The 17,314-nt window shown below is 38.6% G+C and overlaps 1 protein-coding gene across 1 annotated transcript in view; it reads left to right on the top strand.

The window, feature by feature from the left end:
- Positions 1 to 293: 293 nt before the first annotated feature.
- The window catches only part of tex11 (testis expressed 11), a 32,259-nt gene continuing 15,238 nt past the window's right edge, over positions 294 to 17,314 (top strand). Inside the window, exons 1-18 of the mRNA XM_012861876.3 lie at positions 294 to 415; positions 6,588 to 6,688; positions 7,866 to 7,950; positions 8,115 to 8,194; positions 8,285 to 8,365; positions 8,468 to 8,587; positions 8,818 to 8,898; positions 9,023 to 9,108; positions 9,206 to 9,263; positions 11,126 to 11,221; positions 11,315 to 11,396; positions 13,155 to 13,233; positions 13,319 to 13,470; positions 13,544 to 13,629; positions 13,766 to 13,903; positions 13,997 to 14,099; positions 14,202 to 14,326; positions 16,671 to 16,756. Of these exons, the coding sequence (XP_012717330.3) occupies positions 388 to 415; positions 6,588 to 6,688; positions 7,866 to 7,950; positions 8,115 to 8,194; positions 8,285 to 8,365; positions 8,468 to 8,587; positions 8,818 to 8,898; positions 9,023 to 9,108; positions 9,206 to 9,263; positions 11,126 to 11,221; positions 11,315 to 11,396; positions 13,155 to 13,233; positions 13,319 to 13,470; positions 13,544 to 13,629; positions 13,766 to 13,903; positions 13,997 to 14,099; positions 14,202 to 14,326; positions 16,671 to 16,756 (1,667 nt within the window). The 5' untranslated portion in view covers positions 294 to 387. The remainder of the gene's footprint in view (positions 416 to 6,587; positions 6,689 to 7,865; positions 7,951 to 8,114; positions 8,195 to 8,284; positions 8,366 to 8,467; positions 8,588 to 8,817; positions 8,899 to 9,022; positions 9,109 to 9,205; positions 9,264 to 11,125; positions 11,222 to 11,314; positions 11,397 to 13,154; positions 13,234 to 13,318; positions 13,471 to 13,543; positions 13,630 to 13,765; positions 13,904 to 13,996; positions 14,100 to 14,201; positions 14,327 to 16,670; positions 16,757 to 17,314) is intronic.

Raw genomic sequence — 17,314 nt, 5'->3', positions numbered from 1 at the left:
ACTTGGTATCGGTCCACCTCTACAGGCTGCCGCGTTCGCGCTCCCCACAACGAGACGTTCATAGACCATAGTAAATCACAAAACTGTAACAGGAACGTTATAACATGGAACATTACTGATGATCGCTACAACAAGGTCCAAAATAAATAACATTAAAAATTAAGAAAAAGTTGGGTTGTTATTCTTTATCAGTCCAAAAGGAGAAAAATATACCTACAAAAATTATTTGATATTTATTCGTTGTTTTGGAATTATATTGGAGTGCAAGAATTCCGAGTGCCTATGAATGTAGCTTTTTCTTTTTGAGTTTCGCAGCTCCATATCAAGTTCTCTATTAAACGGAGACAATACTAACCCGAGGATTTTCTTTGTACCGAGACATCAAATATGGAGGAGTTTGTATCGACAGTGAAAAGTGAGTAATTGAAGATTTTACTGGTATGAAATATTGGATAAACCTTGTAAATGGTGTCACATCCCGCTGCAACCTACTAGCTTGCATGCTGACCGTTAGCACCGTTAGCTAACAGACACTGCAGACAAGCATAAGTAGTCATTTCCACTAAATGTAGGTTGAAATTCACTTTGCTATGGTGTGTGTAAGGAGTGAATTTACTTGTCGTTTATGTTTTGTAAATGGAAATTTGGGGGAAAGTTTTGTAAATGGAAATAAAAAAATGCAATGTAGAAACTTTTAAAACTTCTAAATGAAAAAAAAGGTTTTAGAGTAACTTTGGTGTTTTCAAAATAGATACAATTTAATGTTTCCTTTCCCCCCAGATTTTATTTTTTTCAAACTTTATATTTTCAACATTTTTTTTTTTTTTTGTAGATTTAATATTTTCAAATTGTTCTTTTTCAGATTGACTTGCATTTGAAAAGAATTACATTCTTTTCAAAATGCGTTTTACAGATCGCGTTCTCTTCACTTCTCGCTCCTGAATCACATTGACCAATAAAAATGTTGCTAACCTCCACGCAGACCAATAGACCCTTTTCACAGTGACGTCATGCAACTTCCGTTCTGCGGTGAAGCAGGGTATCTTTACTTCCTCTTTCTCAGTGAGCAGTGTTTTTACATAGGGATTTCACACAGTCCCTCACCAATCTACCCAAATTTCGTTTGGGAGACGTGCACAGACTGGTACAAAAGCTTTCGGCCACACCAGCCTCCAGACTCGAAAAAGATGACAAGTTCTTTGTGGAACAATACCTTTTCGATTATGAAGGTAAGAGCTTTGTCTTTTTAGCTCTGTTGTTAGCATAGATGCTAGGGTAATGGTAGCTATGCTACCAACAGGACTTTTGTCATTTATTAGTTTTCTATTTCTCCATTATATTGCTACGCTAGCTTATACGCTACGCTATATCAGATATATCAGCTATTCTGTTTCACAGCTTTTAGCCAATGAGTCACACCAGGAATATAGTTGATGTATAATGTAGAGCCTTTTCATACTTTGTTTTGGAACAGTGTCAATGCTTTTGGCCACTTGGTCACAGCTCTATGAATAAAAATGAGGAGCCTCATTCCCTCCCGTTTTGTTTTTTTTGTGTAGTATTTTACTGAGGTTGCAGACTTTGCAGTATCCCTCAAAGTTCCTCTGTGGGTTCAGTGTGTTTCTCAGTCTCGTCAGTAGATTTGGAGCCTCAATTAATAAAATAATTCTGCCCATTCCTGTTAAAACTGTGATAGTTTAGGACATCATAGACTGAGAAAGACGCTGTCAATAATGTTGAATGCACACTGCATGCACACTAATAATCAGTTCATTATAGTATTTATGGATTATGCTGCTGTCGGGGCAAACCCCTTGTGTCCTATACTGTTATTTTTCAGGAACTGACCAAAAAAACATGGATTTTAAAAAACTTCAGACATCACACTTCATATATTTTAGTTATTTATTACATAGATACTTCATAGCAGCTCTGTCCATTTTACCTTTTACCTGTCCTGTTTATCCTGCTGCCTTGCTCCAGTTCCCCTCTGCCTTACAGAAGAGCCTGCTGCCGAGCTCCGGTGGGTTCTCCCCTGAACTGTCAATTCTGTGCCAAGCTGTGGACCCTGCTGCCTGTTCCTGGTTCCAAGAAGTCTCTCTCCGGGCCATCAGCTCCTGCCAACACCATCACCCTGTTCCCGTGCAGTTCTACCTCGCTGGTTACATCACCCTCCATCCCATCAAACCTTCAATAAAGACTTTCATTTTAAGTCCCGTGTGTGTGGTTCTGGGTTCATCCATAGACAAATGGTGACAATTAGACTTAGACAACTTTATTTGTCATTTTGTATGCACAGAGTGCATACAGAACGAAATTCTGTTTGCATACAGCTTGAGAATTACAGTAAATTACAGCAGTGATTTAACAGTAAACAATGCAGGAGAAAGAGACAGTGTGCGATCACAGTGTACAGGTGAGTATTTTTAAAAACCATTTGTATGTGCAGAAATTAATTTTTTCAGAATAATTTCCTTTCATTAACAAATTGTTTTTGACAGCTCTAATAAAAATTTACGTGGTGAGCCACTGAAATTATCTTGGGAATAGCTAAATAAACTTATAACTCAATTATCTTTAAGAAAGAAAGATGGAGTTTAATTTGTTAAAGACCACTTGCAGAAACATAGGTGTCCTCGGAAGAGAAGTGCTGACTGCAGGCGTAAGTGCTGCCACGAAGGATTTTAAAATTTGGCCCCTCGTCTCTTCTTATTGCCGTCACCCAATAGGCTCCAGTCTCAGCATCAGCCGGGAAGTCGTGAAAACAGATATGGAAAGTTTGTTTTGTTGTTCGAACACTGTGGGACACTGCAGTAGCGGTTTCTCTGTGATTGTGCCATGCTTGGTGGATATGATGCTGCTGAGAGATGGACACAAGGGGAGAAAAAATAGATTAATTATAATACTTTTTAAAACCTTTATCTAACAAGATAAACTCCCATTGAGATTAAGATCTCTTTTTTTTAAAGGTTGATCTGACTAAGAGGTCAGCAGCACATGTCATTACTAATACAGTATAATAAAACAATTTCAGGCTTCTAATTAAAATATACAGTATTTTGCACAAAAACTAAAAAAAAAAGTGCATTAATATAAGTGCAAATAATATTATGAAGAAAATTCATTATAATACACAAACACAAGTACTGTCCAATAGACCCACGGTAATTTTTTTTGGGAATGAACAAAAAGATTCAAATGGAATAAGATCTTTTAAATTCAGTGACTGCAAATATATATAACACGTCACCATAATCAAGTAAGGGGAACAATGTAGCAGATAAATGTCTATTTTTTTCACTCAGTGAACAAGATTTATTTCTATAATAGCAAAGCTACAGTAATAATTTTATAACATCTACATCAGATTAATGACAGGTAAAGTGAGCTAACAAGCTGCTGCATGTTAGCTTTGATCTACATGTTACTGTCCCGATCAAAGCATCTATATAACAGCAATGATCGCTACCAATACTAAGGAAAATAAAGATAGTCAATAAGACACGTTTAATATTGTGCTCTCAGTCTTACCTAATGAAATCACGCTGATTACTGATAGGTAAAAGTTTGGTAAGGTAAGCTAACAAGCTGCTGCATGTTAGCTTTGATCTACATGTTACTGTCCCGATCAAAGCATCTAAATAACAGCAATGATTGCTACCAATACTAAGGAAAATAAAGATAGACAATGCGACACATTGTGGTCTCAGTCTTACCTTATGAAATCGCGCTGATTATCAGTGAAACACGTCTTCACCTCCCGAATTTTCTATGTAAAAGCATGTAGCCGGAAGTAAAGATACCCTGCTCCGCTTCAAAACGGAAGTTGAGTGACGTCATGTGAAAAGGGTCTATCCACAGACATCATATACGTAGACGCGTCATAGGGCGCAGGTTCGCACGTCAACGTCACCGCCATATTGTATGTGGCAGAAAAAAAGTTAAGTTCTGTTGTAGTGAACGAGGATCAGAGAAGCTGCCTCATTCCTGTGCTGCATGGAAATGTATTCCGGCTGATATCACTACTTGTATCTGCCTTCTATAAACTAAGGCTGCACCATGTTTAAAAACTGGACACACTAAAGCTGCAGAGTGGTAACACAGGCTATATATATATATTTGTGTGTGTATGTGTTATAAGGATCAATTTGTTAAATCTAAACATTGTGGTCTTCATTATTTCATAAAACCATGTCACATGTGAACCTTTAAAAGTAAAAAAAAAAAAAAAGTGATAATGGTATGAGAAAAACGTCATATTATGAGAATTAAGGGGGGACATTTCCAGAATGTTCACAGTTTGCAGAATTATTTCACTCCTGAAGTAATAGGGCCAGGTTAGATTATTTTAAATATTTTTATTCTTTAGGAGAATAAATTCAGGAGAATGAAGCTAAAGGGATACGAAAATAAACTAGTAATATTACAAAAACAAAAATACTACGAATACAAAGTATATTCAGAGATTAAAGTCCCTGCTCTGATACTCTGACGCATCGCAGCATAGGCAGAACCCGCCCAACGACGCGTCTATTCTTATATTATGTCTATGGACCAATCCATCTTGTTTTCGAACGCGGAAGTAAATATGGGTCCAACTTCCGTTTTATTGTGCGGCACTTCCGTTTCAGCGCTTCCCTAAGTTAACTATCATTAGCTCGATTGAATGGGTAAACTGTCGCAGCAACATTTCCAAAAATTGCAGAGCAACGGAAGTGGCAGGTCGGTGTCACAGCCCCCAACTATTAATGACTGAGAGGATGACATGAAGAAGTGGCCTCATATAACGTACGAGGACATTTTTAACTATTTCGTGTTGTCGCTCGGTTTGTACGGCTCTGCAATGCGAATGTACCGAGGCAAACCTCCACTGTGGAAAAGTTGACAAGTGCACGGTTAAAACAGTGGATTGAATGCATCGCCTTCAGACATTAAAACTTCGTTAAACTGGAATGCTTTCTTAGACTATGTGCTTTGGGCTCATATAGTCATAATGTAATAATGCTGCTTTTAACCATTATAAAACATGTTAATCTAAATTGTTGAGCCACACCGACGGTTTTGTCTAGGCTCTTTCTAACAGAAACTTACATTTAAACATGATCATTGATCGTTTGATTATTACTAATGTTATTTTCTAATTACAGTGCCTTGCAAAAGTATCCCCTTTGCCTTTGTCATGTGTTGCTGCCTCACAACCTGGAATTAAAATGTATGTGATTAAAAGTTTGCACCATTTTATTTACAGTACAAGCGTACAAAATGTTCTTTTTTTTGTCAAAGCAAACGACATATAGGAAAAAAATAACAGCAAACTGTCTAATGTCAGGACTTTGTAGAGACACTTTTTGCAGTGCTTCCAGCTGTAAGTGGCTTTGGATCAGAGCTTGCCACATCTTGCACTGGGATTTTTGCCCATTTCTCAGGGCAAAACTACTTCAGCTCTTTCACATTGGACCGTTTTCCCCTTTGAACAGCGATCTCCAAGTCTAACCATGGACACGGACGTGAGCTCCATCCGTTTCTGCTTTTGCATTTTTATAATCATGTATCATGGTGTTAAAAATGCAACTAGGCAAATGGGACTTTTCTAATGAAAATAGAATGAAGTGATTAATTTTAAGCTGGCAAGAATTTATTTAACACACTTGAGCCTGAGTCTCAGTCTCTTATTTCACCTCACCATATTTAATTACTGCTGAACAAATCAGAAGACACAGTGTTGTGATTTGGTGTCTACTTGCTGTTTTCCAGCATTTTTTAGTCCCTGGTAACATCCTTAAATTCTTAGGTTTCGTGATTCTTTGGGTTCAGATTGTGGACAAATTGTTTAGGGTGCATAAAACAGGTTTTTTGCACATGGATTGGCTCAGAAAATGGTTTTCCAATGTCAATTAGTTGATTTTGCAGCTGTGTTGGAAACTATCTGATGTTTTAAATAAAGGAAGGAACCCTTTGACCGCTGTTGTTGTTATATGGTTCATACTTACACTTCAGCCCTGGTGGGGTCTGCAAGAGTATTTTGAGATCAACATCTGCTGTTCCAGTGAAATGTAAGCATGGAGATACACACAGAGGTAAAAAATATATATAAAACAAAAGAGGAATAGGAGGCTGGGCGGTAAGCAAATATTTGCAACAAAAGAAAAAGAATACTATACATTATTAGTTAGTAAGAATTGCATAACCAAAATATTAAAGAAGTGTGCAACTGAGTTAATTAAGTGTAGAAAATGGGTTAGTTGTGAAGCTATGAGATAATACAAATAAATATACTGAAGCTTGAAAGCACAACTGTTTACATAACTTGATTTACAACAAAAAAAATACATCTTTGGGTCTTTTTGACTATATAATTGCTTTTCCTACAGACACCTTTTCCTTAATCTATTACCCAAATTAAAAACGTGTGGCGTTTAGCTGTAATTACGCTCTGTAAATCTTTGTAATACTGGGCTAAAAATGACTGTATGTAACTTCTGGTCTTTCTTGAAGCGAGAATTAAACGTATCATCATGGCATGTGGAGACGTCTTTGTGTTTATTGTCCTGCTAACACGTCCTCTCTCTGCTCTTTTATCCACGCAGCTCTCACAGATAACCAGCAGCCAGATGTCGACGAGGCCATAGAGAAACTCTTCTTTGAAGTGTCTGAATTAGATGCTCTGCCTAAAATACCACAAACACAGGTAAATTAAACGGTGGAAAGTGATTTATAGCCAATCCATTCTTCAGATGGGGCTGAGAAACTGATAAAGACTATTGGGAAGATGGATGAAGGTTATTAGAAGTCATCCACAGAGAAAACCTGTTGTGGACTCAAAAGACGACAGGATGAAAACCTGAAAACATACAGTAAACCAAAGCATAATCTTATTTAATATAGTTCACCGCTAGAGAAATCTCCAAAAGACGCACATGTCACAGTTTGTGGATTTTTATTTAAACACAAAATCCATTTTCTTCCACCTTACAATTAAGCATAAAACGTTTTATGTCTTGAATAAAATCTGTTAAATAAACATGACCTAAAATAAATATCAAATTGTTTTCTTGGGGTTCAATGCATACAAATCCATTTAACTCTTTTCAGATTTTAATGTGTAAAATTTAGAAAACCACATTATCTTCCTTCTACTTCTTAAAATAAATATGCATTACATAGTGTTTGCCTTTCACATGAAATACCAGTGAAACATTTTAAAGTTTAAGGTTGTAATGTAATGGGACTTAATGTGAAAAAGTTAAAGGAGTCTGAATACTTTAGCAAGGCACAGTAGTTGTTTACTAAACAGTTGAGAATCTGAAAGTTTAAGCAGCTGTAATTCTTATAATGTAGCATTCATTTTATCCATGTGGATATTTTACTGTCTTTAGTTTCGCCTCAGTTGCCTCAAAAAAAAAAAAAAAAAGCATATTGCTAAAATATAAATCATATCGACCGATTTTGATAATTATCAGAAAATTTCAAACATATATTTTAAGTGCAGCCCTGGCCACTTTATGGTGTTGCTCAATTACCTATTTTTAGATAAAGAACACTGGATTCAAACTCAACCTTTTATTCAACCAACTTTTTACCAAAACTGCATGTTTTTTTTTTTTTTTTAAAGAAAAAATAATGTATGCTCTCTGAATTCTATGAAGGGGGCGGAGCTTGGCTGCTGGGTCTGATTGTGATTGGTTGGGAGGATGTAACGACTGTAATATCAACCTACATGGCTTTAATGCAAAAGGAAGGGAAAAATGTTCTATTGAACTTTTTATTCACCCTTTTTATTGCTTCATGTTTATCAATCGATGTATATTTTAATTGAATTATCGTCCAGCCCTAGTTTCATCATTAATACCTTTTACCTTTTCCAGCTGGAGGACTGTGCCGTCCAGTTGTGGAACTGGTCTGTCACCAAGAACGCTGGTGGTGCTCTAAGTAAAGTTCAAAAAGCCAAAGGTACCCTTCTTATCCATCACATGTAGACAGATCATCATATTCACATTCATGCTAGCAGAAAAACTAAAACTAAAGCATATCTGGAGTTCAGACGCTGCAGGAAGGCTGTAAACCGTATTAGTCGCTGTTATACCGCATCACATTGAAACATTTCCGTCATGCAGTTCGTCATGTGGCATGCACCTTGCTCTACTGCTGTGAACCCGAGAATCCAACAGAGGGCGCCATCCGCAAGCAGATCCTGGTGAGCAGCAGTACTCTAGGCCCACCAGAACCAACGGTGCTCAGCGTTTCAGCAGGAGAAGGCCCATTTGTCAGTGTCTAATCTTTACAGATGGCCGGCAAAACGGGGAGAACCTGGCTGGACTGCAAAAATCCCCAGATGGCAGATCATTTCTTGGGGCTTGCTGTCAAGGTGAAGCAAAAATGAACACAGACTGAGAGGGATAGAGCTTTAGTTAGGCGGAAAAAGAAATATGATGTTATAAAAAAAACATCCTGCCTGGTATATCGCTAGAGCCTGGAAACCCTCTACAAACAGCTGATGTCCAGAGGCGACGCAGCAGCTGACGTTTCCTCATCCAAGGCGGATGTGGAGAAGGACCTACTCCGAATCCTGTCATGCCAGGCAGAGTCGGTGAGCTGTGGCGCATGTGATGTTCGACACCTTCGATGTGAATATTTGTTCTTGTGATATTTGGCAGCTCAGGAAGTGCTGTTCTGACTGACTTGCAGTGTGAAGTGTGAGACAGCTAAAATGTGAACTGAGAAACAATGAGAGGAGGGGGAAATCTTTAATATGTGACGGGGAATATCACATTGTTTGCTGACATTTGGTTTTAAGTTCAAATCGGACCTCCTCTGCAGGCCGTGTCCCAGGGGAAGAACGAAGAAGCCATGGTCTGCGTGCAGCGTTGCAAAGACATGTTACAGCGGCTGCCCAAAGATGTAAATAACAGTCCCTGTTAGCACTTTTACAACACTTTTTTTATATTGATTTGTCACATTCGCAGCGCATATTGTTGCTGAAAGTGTGGGGGATGCTAACTGTGAACATACTCTCTGAACGCAGACGGCATACCTCTCCCTCATGTGCTACAACTTTGGTGTAGAAACCTATAATCTGAAGAGGTTTGAGGAAAGTACCTGCTGGTTGAGGTAAATATGGCATTTAATGTTTGTTAGTAAAACTGTTAGACAGTGCAGGGGGAAAAATGCACCTTTTTTATCTTTTTTCTTTTTTTTTTTTTTTCAGCCAAAGCTATGACATCGGCAAAACAAACCCGAAATACGGCCCTGGACCAGAGGCTCTGGTGAGACACTAGATCAGAGTTTAAAAAATGAATTGAGGACTAGTATAGCTGTAAGGGGTCATTCACAATTTTCAGCCTTTTCACAAGTGTACAAACCTTATGCTTAAATGATTACTTGTAAGTATAACGTAAGATAATGTGTGACTGTAGTGTAAAGCACTGTGGGGTTGTCGGACTAGTTAGAGCGCCATTTACCATTTTTACAGCCAGGGTTTTGGCATTAATTATAACATTTAAATGTTAACATATCCTGATATTTACTGATATATACTATGATTATGGTCCATATAAGTGTGCATATAAGCTATATATATATATATATATATATATATATATATATATATATATATATATATATATATATATATATATAGATAGATAGATAGATAGATAGATAGATAGATAGATATACTGTATATAGATATTTTCTGGTGGCGATTCTTTTTGGCCAGGCAGTGTATTTTGTATGCTTTACATTGTTTTAACATATTATTTAAAAAAAGTCATTCGATAACATCCGTCTTGACAAAGTATTGATATAAAGTTTTCTGCTCAATCAATATATGTAGTCTATAGTAAAATATTAAAATGTTTTGTTTGCATATGGACTCTGCTTTTCAAAAATGTATGCATATTGATTGTATTCCATTTTTATTTAAATGTGCAATGACAATTTCATCAAACGAGATATATATATATTAGGGCTGGGCAAGTTAACGCGTTAATTTCGCGTTAACTCATTAGACTATTAACGGCAATATTTACTTTAACGCACGTTAACGCATGTTGCTCAGATGCTTTTATTTTGTGAAGGTCTGTTGCTGCGGTGTAGGGGTTTGAATCGGAACAGTAGGTGGCGATAATGCGCCAATAACCTCGCTGTCAGCCAAGCCTCGGATTCAGAGGAAGAAAGGTGCTGGCCGGAAAAAAACAAAGCCGACATGCGGAAGGCGGTGTTTCCCGCAGGAATTTGCTTAGGCGAGGCGGTGAGTTGGCGAACGGAACAAGTTTTGTGCGGAGCGGAGCGGGGGGGTCTGCATCGACGCCGTCGGTGAAGTCGCTTCTCGTTTCAAAGTATCCATGTGTTTTTGCCTTTTTTCCCTGCCATTCACTATCTGCACGCGAGAAAGCAACAACAAAAAACCGCGTGTCAACGTCAAATAAACGCAAGCATATCGAGTTAGCAAGCATTTCAGTTTAAAGTTCTTCCAGCATGGAATATGACAGAAACAAGTTAGTTGGAACCACTGCCAAGTTAAACTTTGGTATTGAACATAAAATGGTAATGCTGCTCCCTGCTGTTACCTCAGAAATTGCCTGTTTTTGGTAGATTTTTTCCCCATAAAGAGAATTCCCTGTCAGTGGCAATAAGCTTTAATTTATTATTATTGCTATTTTTTGTTTTACATGTTTAAGTTGAGCTTTACACTAAATATGTGTTACTGATAAGTGCTACAAATGTTACAACACTTTTGTTCATATGGCAGCAGAACATTAAAATAAAAGTGCTCTTTACAGTACTTTTGAATTCATTCTTGGAGTTTGTAAATACAATGCGATTAATCAGGGCGATTAAATATTTTAATCGTTGCCCAGCCCTAATATATATATATATATATATATATATATATATATATATATATATATATATATATATATATATATATATATATATATATATATATATATAAATAAAATGTTATATATCTCATTTATAATAAAGGGGGTATAGACAAAAGTGAGCATGTTTATGTATGTTTTTATTTTACTGGAGGAGGCGTCCAAGAAAAGTGTGTTTTGTACACTTGTGAAAATGTTGAGAATCGTGAACGACTCCTAAAACATTAATTGTGTCACAACAGGCCAAGGATTTGCGGCTCCTTGCCACAGTTTATTTAGAGTGGGACTGCCAGAGGTTTCAGGAGAGAGCTCTGAATGCCGTCACCTTAGCCAACAAGGTAGGATGCAAGATGTGATCTACACATTATTTAGAAATGCTTTCAGAGGAGCAACCACGCTTCGTCCCTGATTGGCTCTTTGCAACCCGGCAGGTGCATGCGAGTACGTCCGGGCTTTATTTAAAGCTAAGAATCCTCCTGAGGTCCGGGGCCCCAGACAGTCACGTCAGAGCAGGTCAGTTAATGACGACTCAGCGGATTATTTAAGAACATCGTTAACACTGGACGGTGGGGTTGTCATTACATGATCGTTGAGAGATCCTTTAAAACTACTGGGATGGATTTGAGAGTGCCTTGTAAAATAAACCGTACCACTTCAAACTTTTCACGTCATGTCGTGTTGCATCGAGAAACTTTGTTCATTGGTATTTTATGTGACGGATCAGCACATGGTAGTGCATAATTGGGAAGGGAAAGGAAAATATACAGAAAAATGCATGAAATGGATTTTTGTTGAACCCCCTTTACTTTGGTGCCACTAAAGAAAATTCAGTACAACTAGTTTTCTCCAGAAGTCAAGTTTTTCTCCTGAAAACACCAACATGGAAACATGGCGGCGGCGACACTGAGTCAGTGTGGGGGGGGGGGGGGGGGGGGGATGATATATTCTTCAGCAGGAACAGGGAAGCTGGGCAGAGGGGAGGGAAAATGAATGATACAAGGAAGAAAACCCGTCAGATGCTGCAGAAGACCTGAGACCGCGGCGGAGCTTCATCTTCCAGCAGGACGACGGAGCGCTTTAGCTTATCCGTGTGTTAAAACGGCTCAGCCTTGGGTCTGAGATAAATCCTTTTTTAAAAAAAAATCTGAATTAAAACTTTCTGAAGATGCTTGAGCTGCAACAAAGTCTTTAGACGTGCAAAGCTGCATACCAAAAAGACTTGTAGCTGTAAGGCACGGCAACATTTCTGTAAGAAGACAATTCAAAGTGCTGCACATGAACAGAACAAAGAAAAGATTACAGAGGAAACGTAGCAGCAGATCAACATATAACACAAGCTGGACCACAAACTAAAACATTAACATCTAAAGGCAACTCTAGACAAACAAATAGGTTTTTAACTTTGATTTAAAGGAACTCAGGGTTTCAGCTCTGTTAGTTTTCTGGGAGTTTTTCCAGATAAGTGGAGCATAAAAACTAAATGATCACTAATTACAAATAATTTTGGTTTCCTAAAGTATTGGGTCCGTTCGGGCTTAAAACAAACGCACTCCTCACTCATATTTTATTCTTAAAAATGAATAAAACCAGGAGTCATTTAAATCACAGTCATACGCTACATTGTGTTGGTCTATCACATCAAATCCAAGTAAAATACGATGCTGTTTGTGGCCGTTTTGGGGACAAAATGTAAACAAAGCTCAAGGGGTATAAATACTTTAGCAAGGCACTGAGAATCTAATGTCCAATGCAATCCACTTTATTTATGTAGCACATTTAACAAGAGAAAAAGTTTCCAATGTGCTGTAAAAAGGATACAGGACCACACAACTACACGGCGTTAAAAGCCAAAGAATAAAAGTGGGTCTTAAGACGAGACTTAAAATGTCGCTGCAAAACGAGGGGACAGTCAATCTGCTGCACTGCAAAAACGGAACTTGAAATAAGTAAAATGTTCTTAAAATGAGTGTATTTGTCCTTGATTTGAGCAGGTAAATAAGATGTTTTGCCAATGGAATAAGACTTCTGCACTTAAAATAGGAACAATTCATCTCCATCATCTTATTTCATCTTGGTCTAATTATCTTATTTTAGGGGTAAAAATACTCATTCCATTGGCAAATAATCTTATTTACCTGCTCAAATCAAGGACAAATACACTCACTTTAAGAACATTTTACTTATTTTTAGATCTGTTTTTGCACTGTGGGGACCAGAGGTGAGAATTAGAGATTCACGTTTTTAAAGCCGGTTGTGGACATTTCCTCCCAGGACTTGATGAGACGCTGGAATCACAGGCTCCTCTTCAGGCCTGTCTGAGCGCCGTGAAGCTGCTCATGTCTGAAGACAGGTAGAAACATCTACAAATAGACTCATACTGCTTGAGACACCCTCTGTCCAGCTTAATATTAAACATTTTGTTGTGGTAATTGTAGAGAAACGCTGGCGTTTGACTATCTGAAGCGCGCGTGTCAGCACTTCGGCTCGTCCCCGGACCTGGGAGCTGCTCTGGTGTTGCACGTGGAGCTGCTGCTGCAGAGAGGCAAAGAGCTGCTGGGCAAACAGAAGATAGAGGACATCATCACTGGTGTTTTACCTTTCTTAACCCATGTAACTGTGCTGTTAACTGTGTCGTATTAAAAATGCTTTCCGTCCCACAGGGCACTACACGGGTAAACAGCTCGCTCCAGACGCACTGGCCACTCTGCATGTGTTGCTGTGGGATCAGGCCTCTAAGCACTTTGAGGTGCGCCGAACACATTTTCCAATAAAATATAGCTTCTAGCATCTATACCGCCATGTTAACCCGGTGATTACGTGTGTTTTATACAAGAATAGGACTTAAAACGTCTTTTTAATAGTTTATGTCTGCTTTTGTTCAGGCTGGTGACTATTCTGAGGCTCTTCAGTGGTATAACTACTCCTTGAGTTTCTTCAAGGCAGGTCAGATGGAGCCCAACCTAGCCAAACTGCAGAGGAACAGAGCGTCATGCTTTCTGCGACTCCAGCAGCTAGAAAAGGTCAAATTTTTGATAAAAAATTAATTATTTTGCTGCAGAAGTTGATGCACATAAAATGCTGTAGTTAAAATTATTATTTCGTTTTGCTCTTAGGCTAAAGAAGCCGTTAAGGAAGCGCAGAGGTGTGATCCTGAAAGCGTCTTCACTCGGTTCAGCGTTTACAAGGTTGCCGTTCTGGAGAACGACGTGGAGACAGGTATCTGCAGAGTGCATGCTGGGTAATCAACAAAGGCAGGAAACCGAGACAGACGTCTCTCAGCAAAGCGTTTGTGCTGACCAAGCCGCTTCTTTGCACCAGCTGCAGAGGCGCTGAACGCGATGGGACGCCTGTCCAAGACTTCTGCATCCAGCGATGGTGGACTGCTGGTAGCTGAGAGCACAGCTTCTTATCTTCTCAGTCTGGCTGCTCAGATTGCTTTGGAGGTACAATTCATCACTCGTTGCTTGTTCCAGTCCTGCTACCATGATTACGGCGCCTCCGTGCTGCCTGCCGTTCAGTTTAACACGAATTAACGTGTTTATGTGCAGGAAGGTGATGAGGGATGTTTGTGTTGTTGTGCAGGAGGAGTTAGGAGCTAATAGAAAACCTTAAAACGTGATTTAAATGTAGCTTTTTTTTTTTTTAGGTTTAAAGGTAGGGCTGGATGATAAATCTATTTTATCAGTTAAGATTTAATTCTTGGAAAATCTGGATTTTATTTTGCCACCAACGCCACTCAGTTGGGCTTCCATGAAGAGAATAACATGAAATGCTAAATAAATATTTAGGAGAATATTGACTTGTTCTTGATAAAACCAAACCAAAACGAACCTAAGCCACGGTGAAGATGCTGACTGGCACTTAATTGACGCGTCATCCTCCTGAATTCATTGAATAAACCTCAGGTATGATTGAAGAGCATTCATTGATCCGGCACTCTCACACAATATGCAAATTGTAACGTTGGACACTGGCTTACAACTAAAGGATGTTAAATTTGCTGCAACGCGGTTATTAATAAAAAAAACAACAACGATCACGACGACGACGACAATCAAAAACTGTTTGTTTTCCGCCCCAATCAGCACACCTGCCGTGGGACTGACTACCTGTGACTCCATTTAAACAGATGAAGCCACCCACTGTCAATTTTAGGTATTACAGCAAACAGGAAAATAAACAAAAACTCTGAAATATGGCTCTAATAAATATATTGTCGAAATATTGTAAAAAGGAAACTTTTTTTTAGCTTTAATTTATTCTAGTGTTGCACCGATACAGATACCAGTATCGGCCGGGGCTCCGATCCAGCACTAAAATGGTGGTATCGGTATCGGCGAGTACCAACAAATAGGGCACTGATACCATTTTGATGTTTGTATGTCACCTGAACCTGCGTTCAGGTGACATACAAACATCAAAATGTCTACTTCTCTCTCCCGACTAGTAATATACATGTTATATAAGTTCATGAAAGTTGTGCTATTTTGGCATTTGAGAGCCAAAACTCAGGGTTCAAAAGAGATTATTCAATTATTAATGTAATTTTACTGTGTTACTGTTGCACTACTATACATGTTATAATTTCACGAATGTTGGACTATTTTGGCCTTTGAGAGTCAAACGTTTATTCAACTATTGTCACCCATTCCAGGTAGGCAATAAAAAGTTCTACTACCCTAAGTAGTATGCAGTTCTTCATATATACACACATATAAATATCAAACAGATTGTATCGGCCAATACTGCACAGCCAGGTATAAGGGCCAAAAAATGGCATTGGCGCAACACTAATTTATTCATTTACTTTTTTTTTAGGTTGGTTTATGTTAAGTTTCACAAGTGTTCTCAGCTCATTGTGTAAAACCACCAGCAGCAAACATTTAGTTATATTTTCATTGCTTACAACAGCAGGGCCGCCATCTTGTTTTACAAGCATGTTTCACAGCTGGTGCTGCGTCGGACTCTGAACTTAGGTCAACTCCCAGATGAAATCCTTGATATAAAAGCAAGTTTTTAAAATTATATTAAGAAAAAAAATATCGGTTTTGGTATAATAAAATGTGAGATTTTATATTTAAGTCATGTCGCCCAGCCCTGCAGTCAGGTCAGAGGTAAAGGTGTGGACATGTCTCTCACAGCGCTGTTCGGTCCGTTACGTAACACTAATACTAACATAACGTTACGTAACCGCCGTGGCAGATTCTGCACTGACACAAATAAGTGTATCATTGAAAAGGGGAAGAAAAAGAATGCGTGGTTTTATAAATCTTTCTAAAGAAGACAATAGCAGCAGACGATGGAGAGGAGCTCTGCTTAGATATTTAGGTTTGGACTTTGCTGGACGACTCTTAGCACATGAATTTGCTTTGATCTAAACCGTTAAGTGGCTCTGGCTGCATGTTGATGGCTGCTTGTCTTCTGGGACAGTTTATTTCGGCTGTTCATCATATTTAACCTCATCAAGCTTCACACCTATTCTGACCGGCCTGATGCTGCCAATACCGTCTGTCTGTTGTCTTCACCTGAGCTGGGGATCTCTGCAGCTTCTTTAGAGTTAAAATAGGTGATCTTAGTGAAAGGATTTGATGTTATTTAGGAGAATCAGTATCACTTTTTATATTTTTATATGTAAAAAATAGTATTTCCTCTCACAGTCAATTCTATCTCATAAAATACCAATGAAATACGATGAGATGTGTGGTGACAAAATCCACGGGGTATGAAAACTTTTGCTGGTGATGAATATTAGTCGTTTTCCTCATGGATGTTTGTTTTCTTCGACAGAACGGAGCTCAGGAAACGGCGATGAAAGCTCTGGAGGTTCTGTGTGCGAACTCCGACGATGAAGTTCATGTTCTGATGGGTCTCAGGTACAAGTGGCGCTGGGATTTGTTCGCCTATAAGACAAATTATACTAAAGAAAACCAGATTAATGGTGTCAAATGTCTTATAAAAATACAAAAGCAGCTCTAAAGTTTGGTTTTCAAAGGTCACCGGCAGTGAGGAATTGTGGGTATATGAACAGATCAGCGTCTTTTGCTCAAGGAATCGACATCAATCAATGGTTTACTTACTTTTTCAAGGAGAATCTTATTTGGTAAAGGAAACATTTTAACCGCGTCCCTTCGTGTTTAGAGAGTTAAGTGGCCACGCCCAACCTCATGGGGTGTAGCGGAGGCAGAGGGTCCATCAGCCCACTCCTCAGTAACATTGGCCAGCTCATTCTGACCGAATACCCAACAAGTCTGGGTTCTGGCCCTGTAATGGACCGAGGTAAAACGCATGAGGAGTCACAGGAAATTATTCAAAAGTTGGGGGTTTTATTTTTAACCCAAAAGCCAAAAATGGTGGGTTCCAGAGTCATAAAAGAGGTCAAAAAAGAAAAACAAACTGTGCCCAAACTAACTGACTGCACAACCAAACATAAC

The sequence above is a fragment of the Fundulus heteroclitus genome, chromosome 23 (assembly GCF_011125445.2).
Source record: "Fundulus heteroclitus isolate FHET01 chromosome 23, MU-UCD_Fhet_4.1, whole genome shotgun sequence".
Classification (NCBI taxonomy): domain Eukaryota; kingdom Metazoa; phylum Chordata; class Actinopteri; order Cyprinodontiformes; family Fundulidae; genus Fundulus; species Fundulus heteroclitus.
This window is presented reverse-complemented; position numbering and strand designations above follow the sequence as displayed.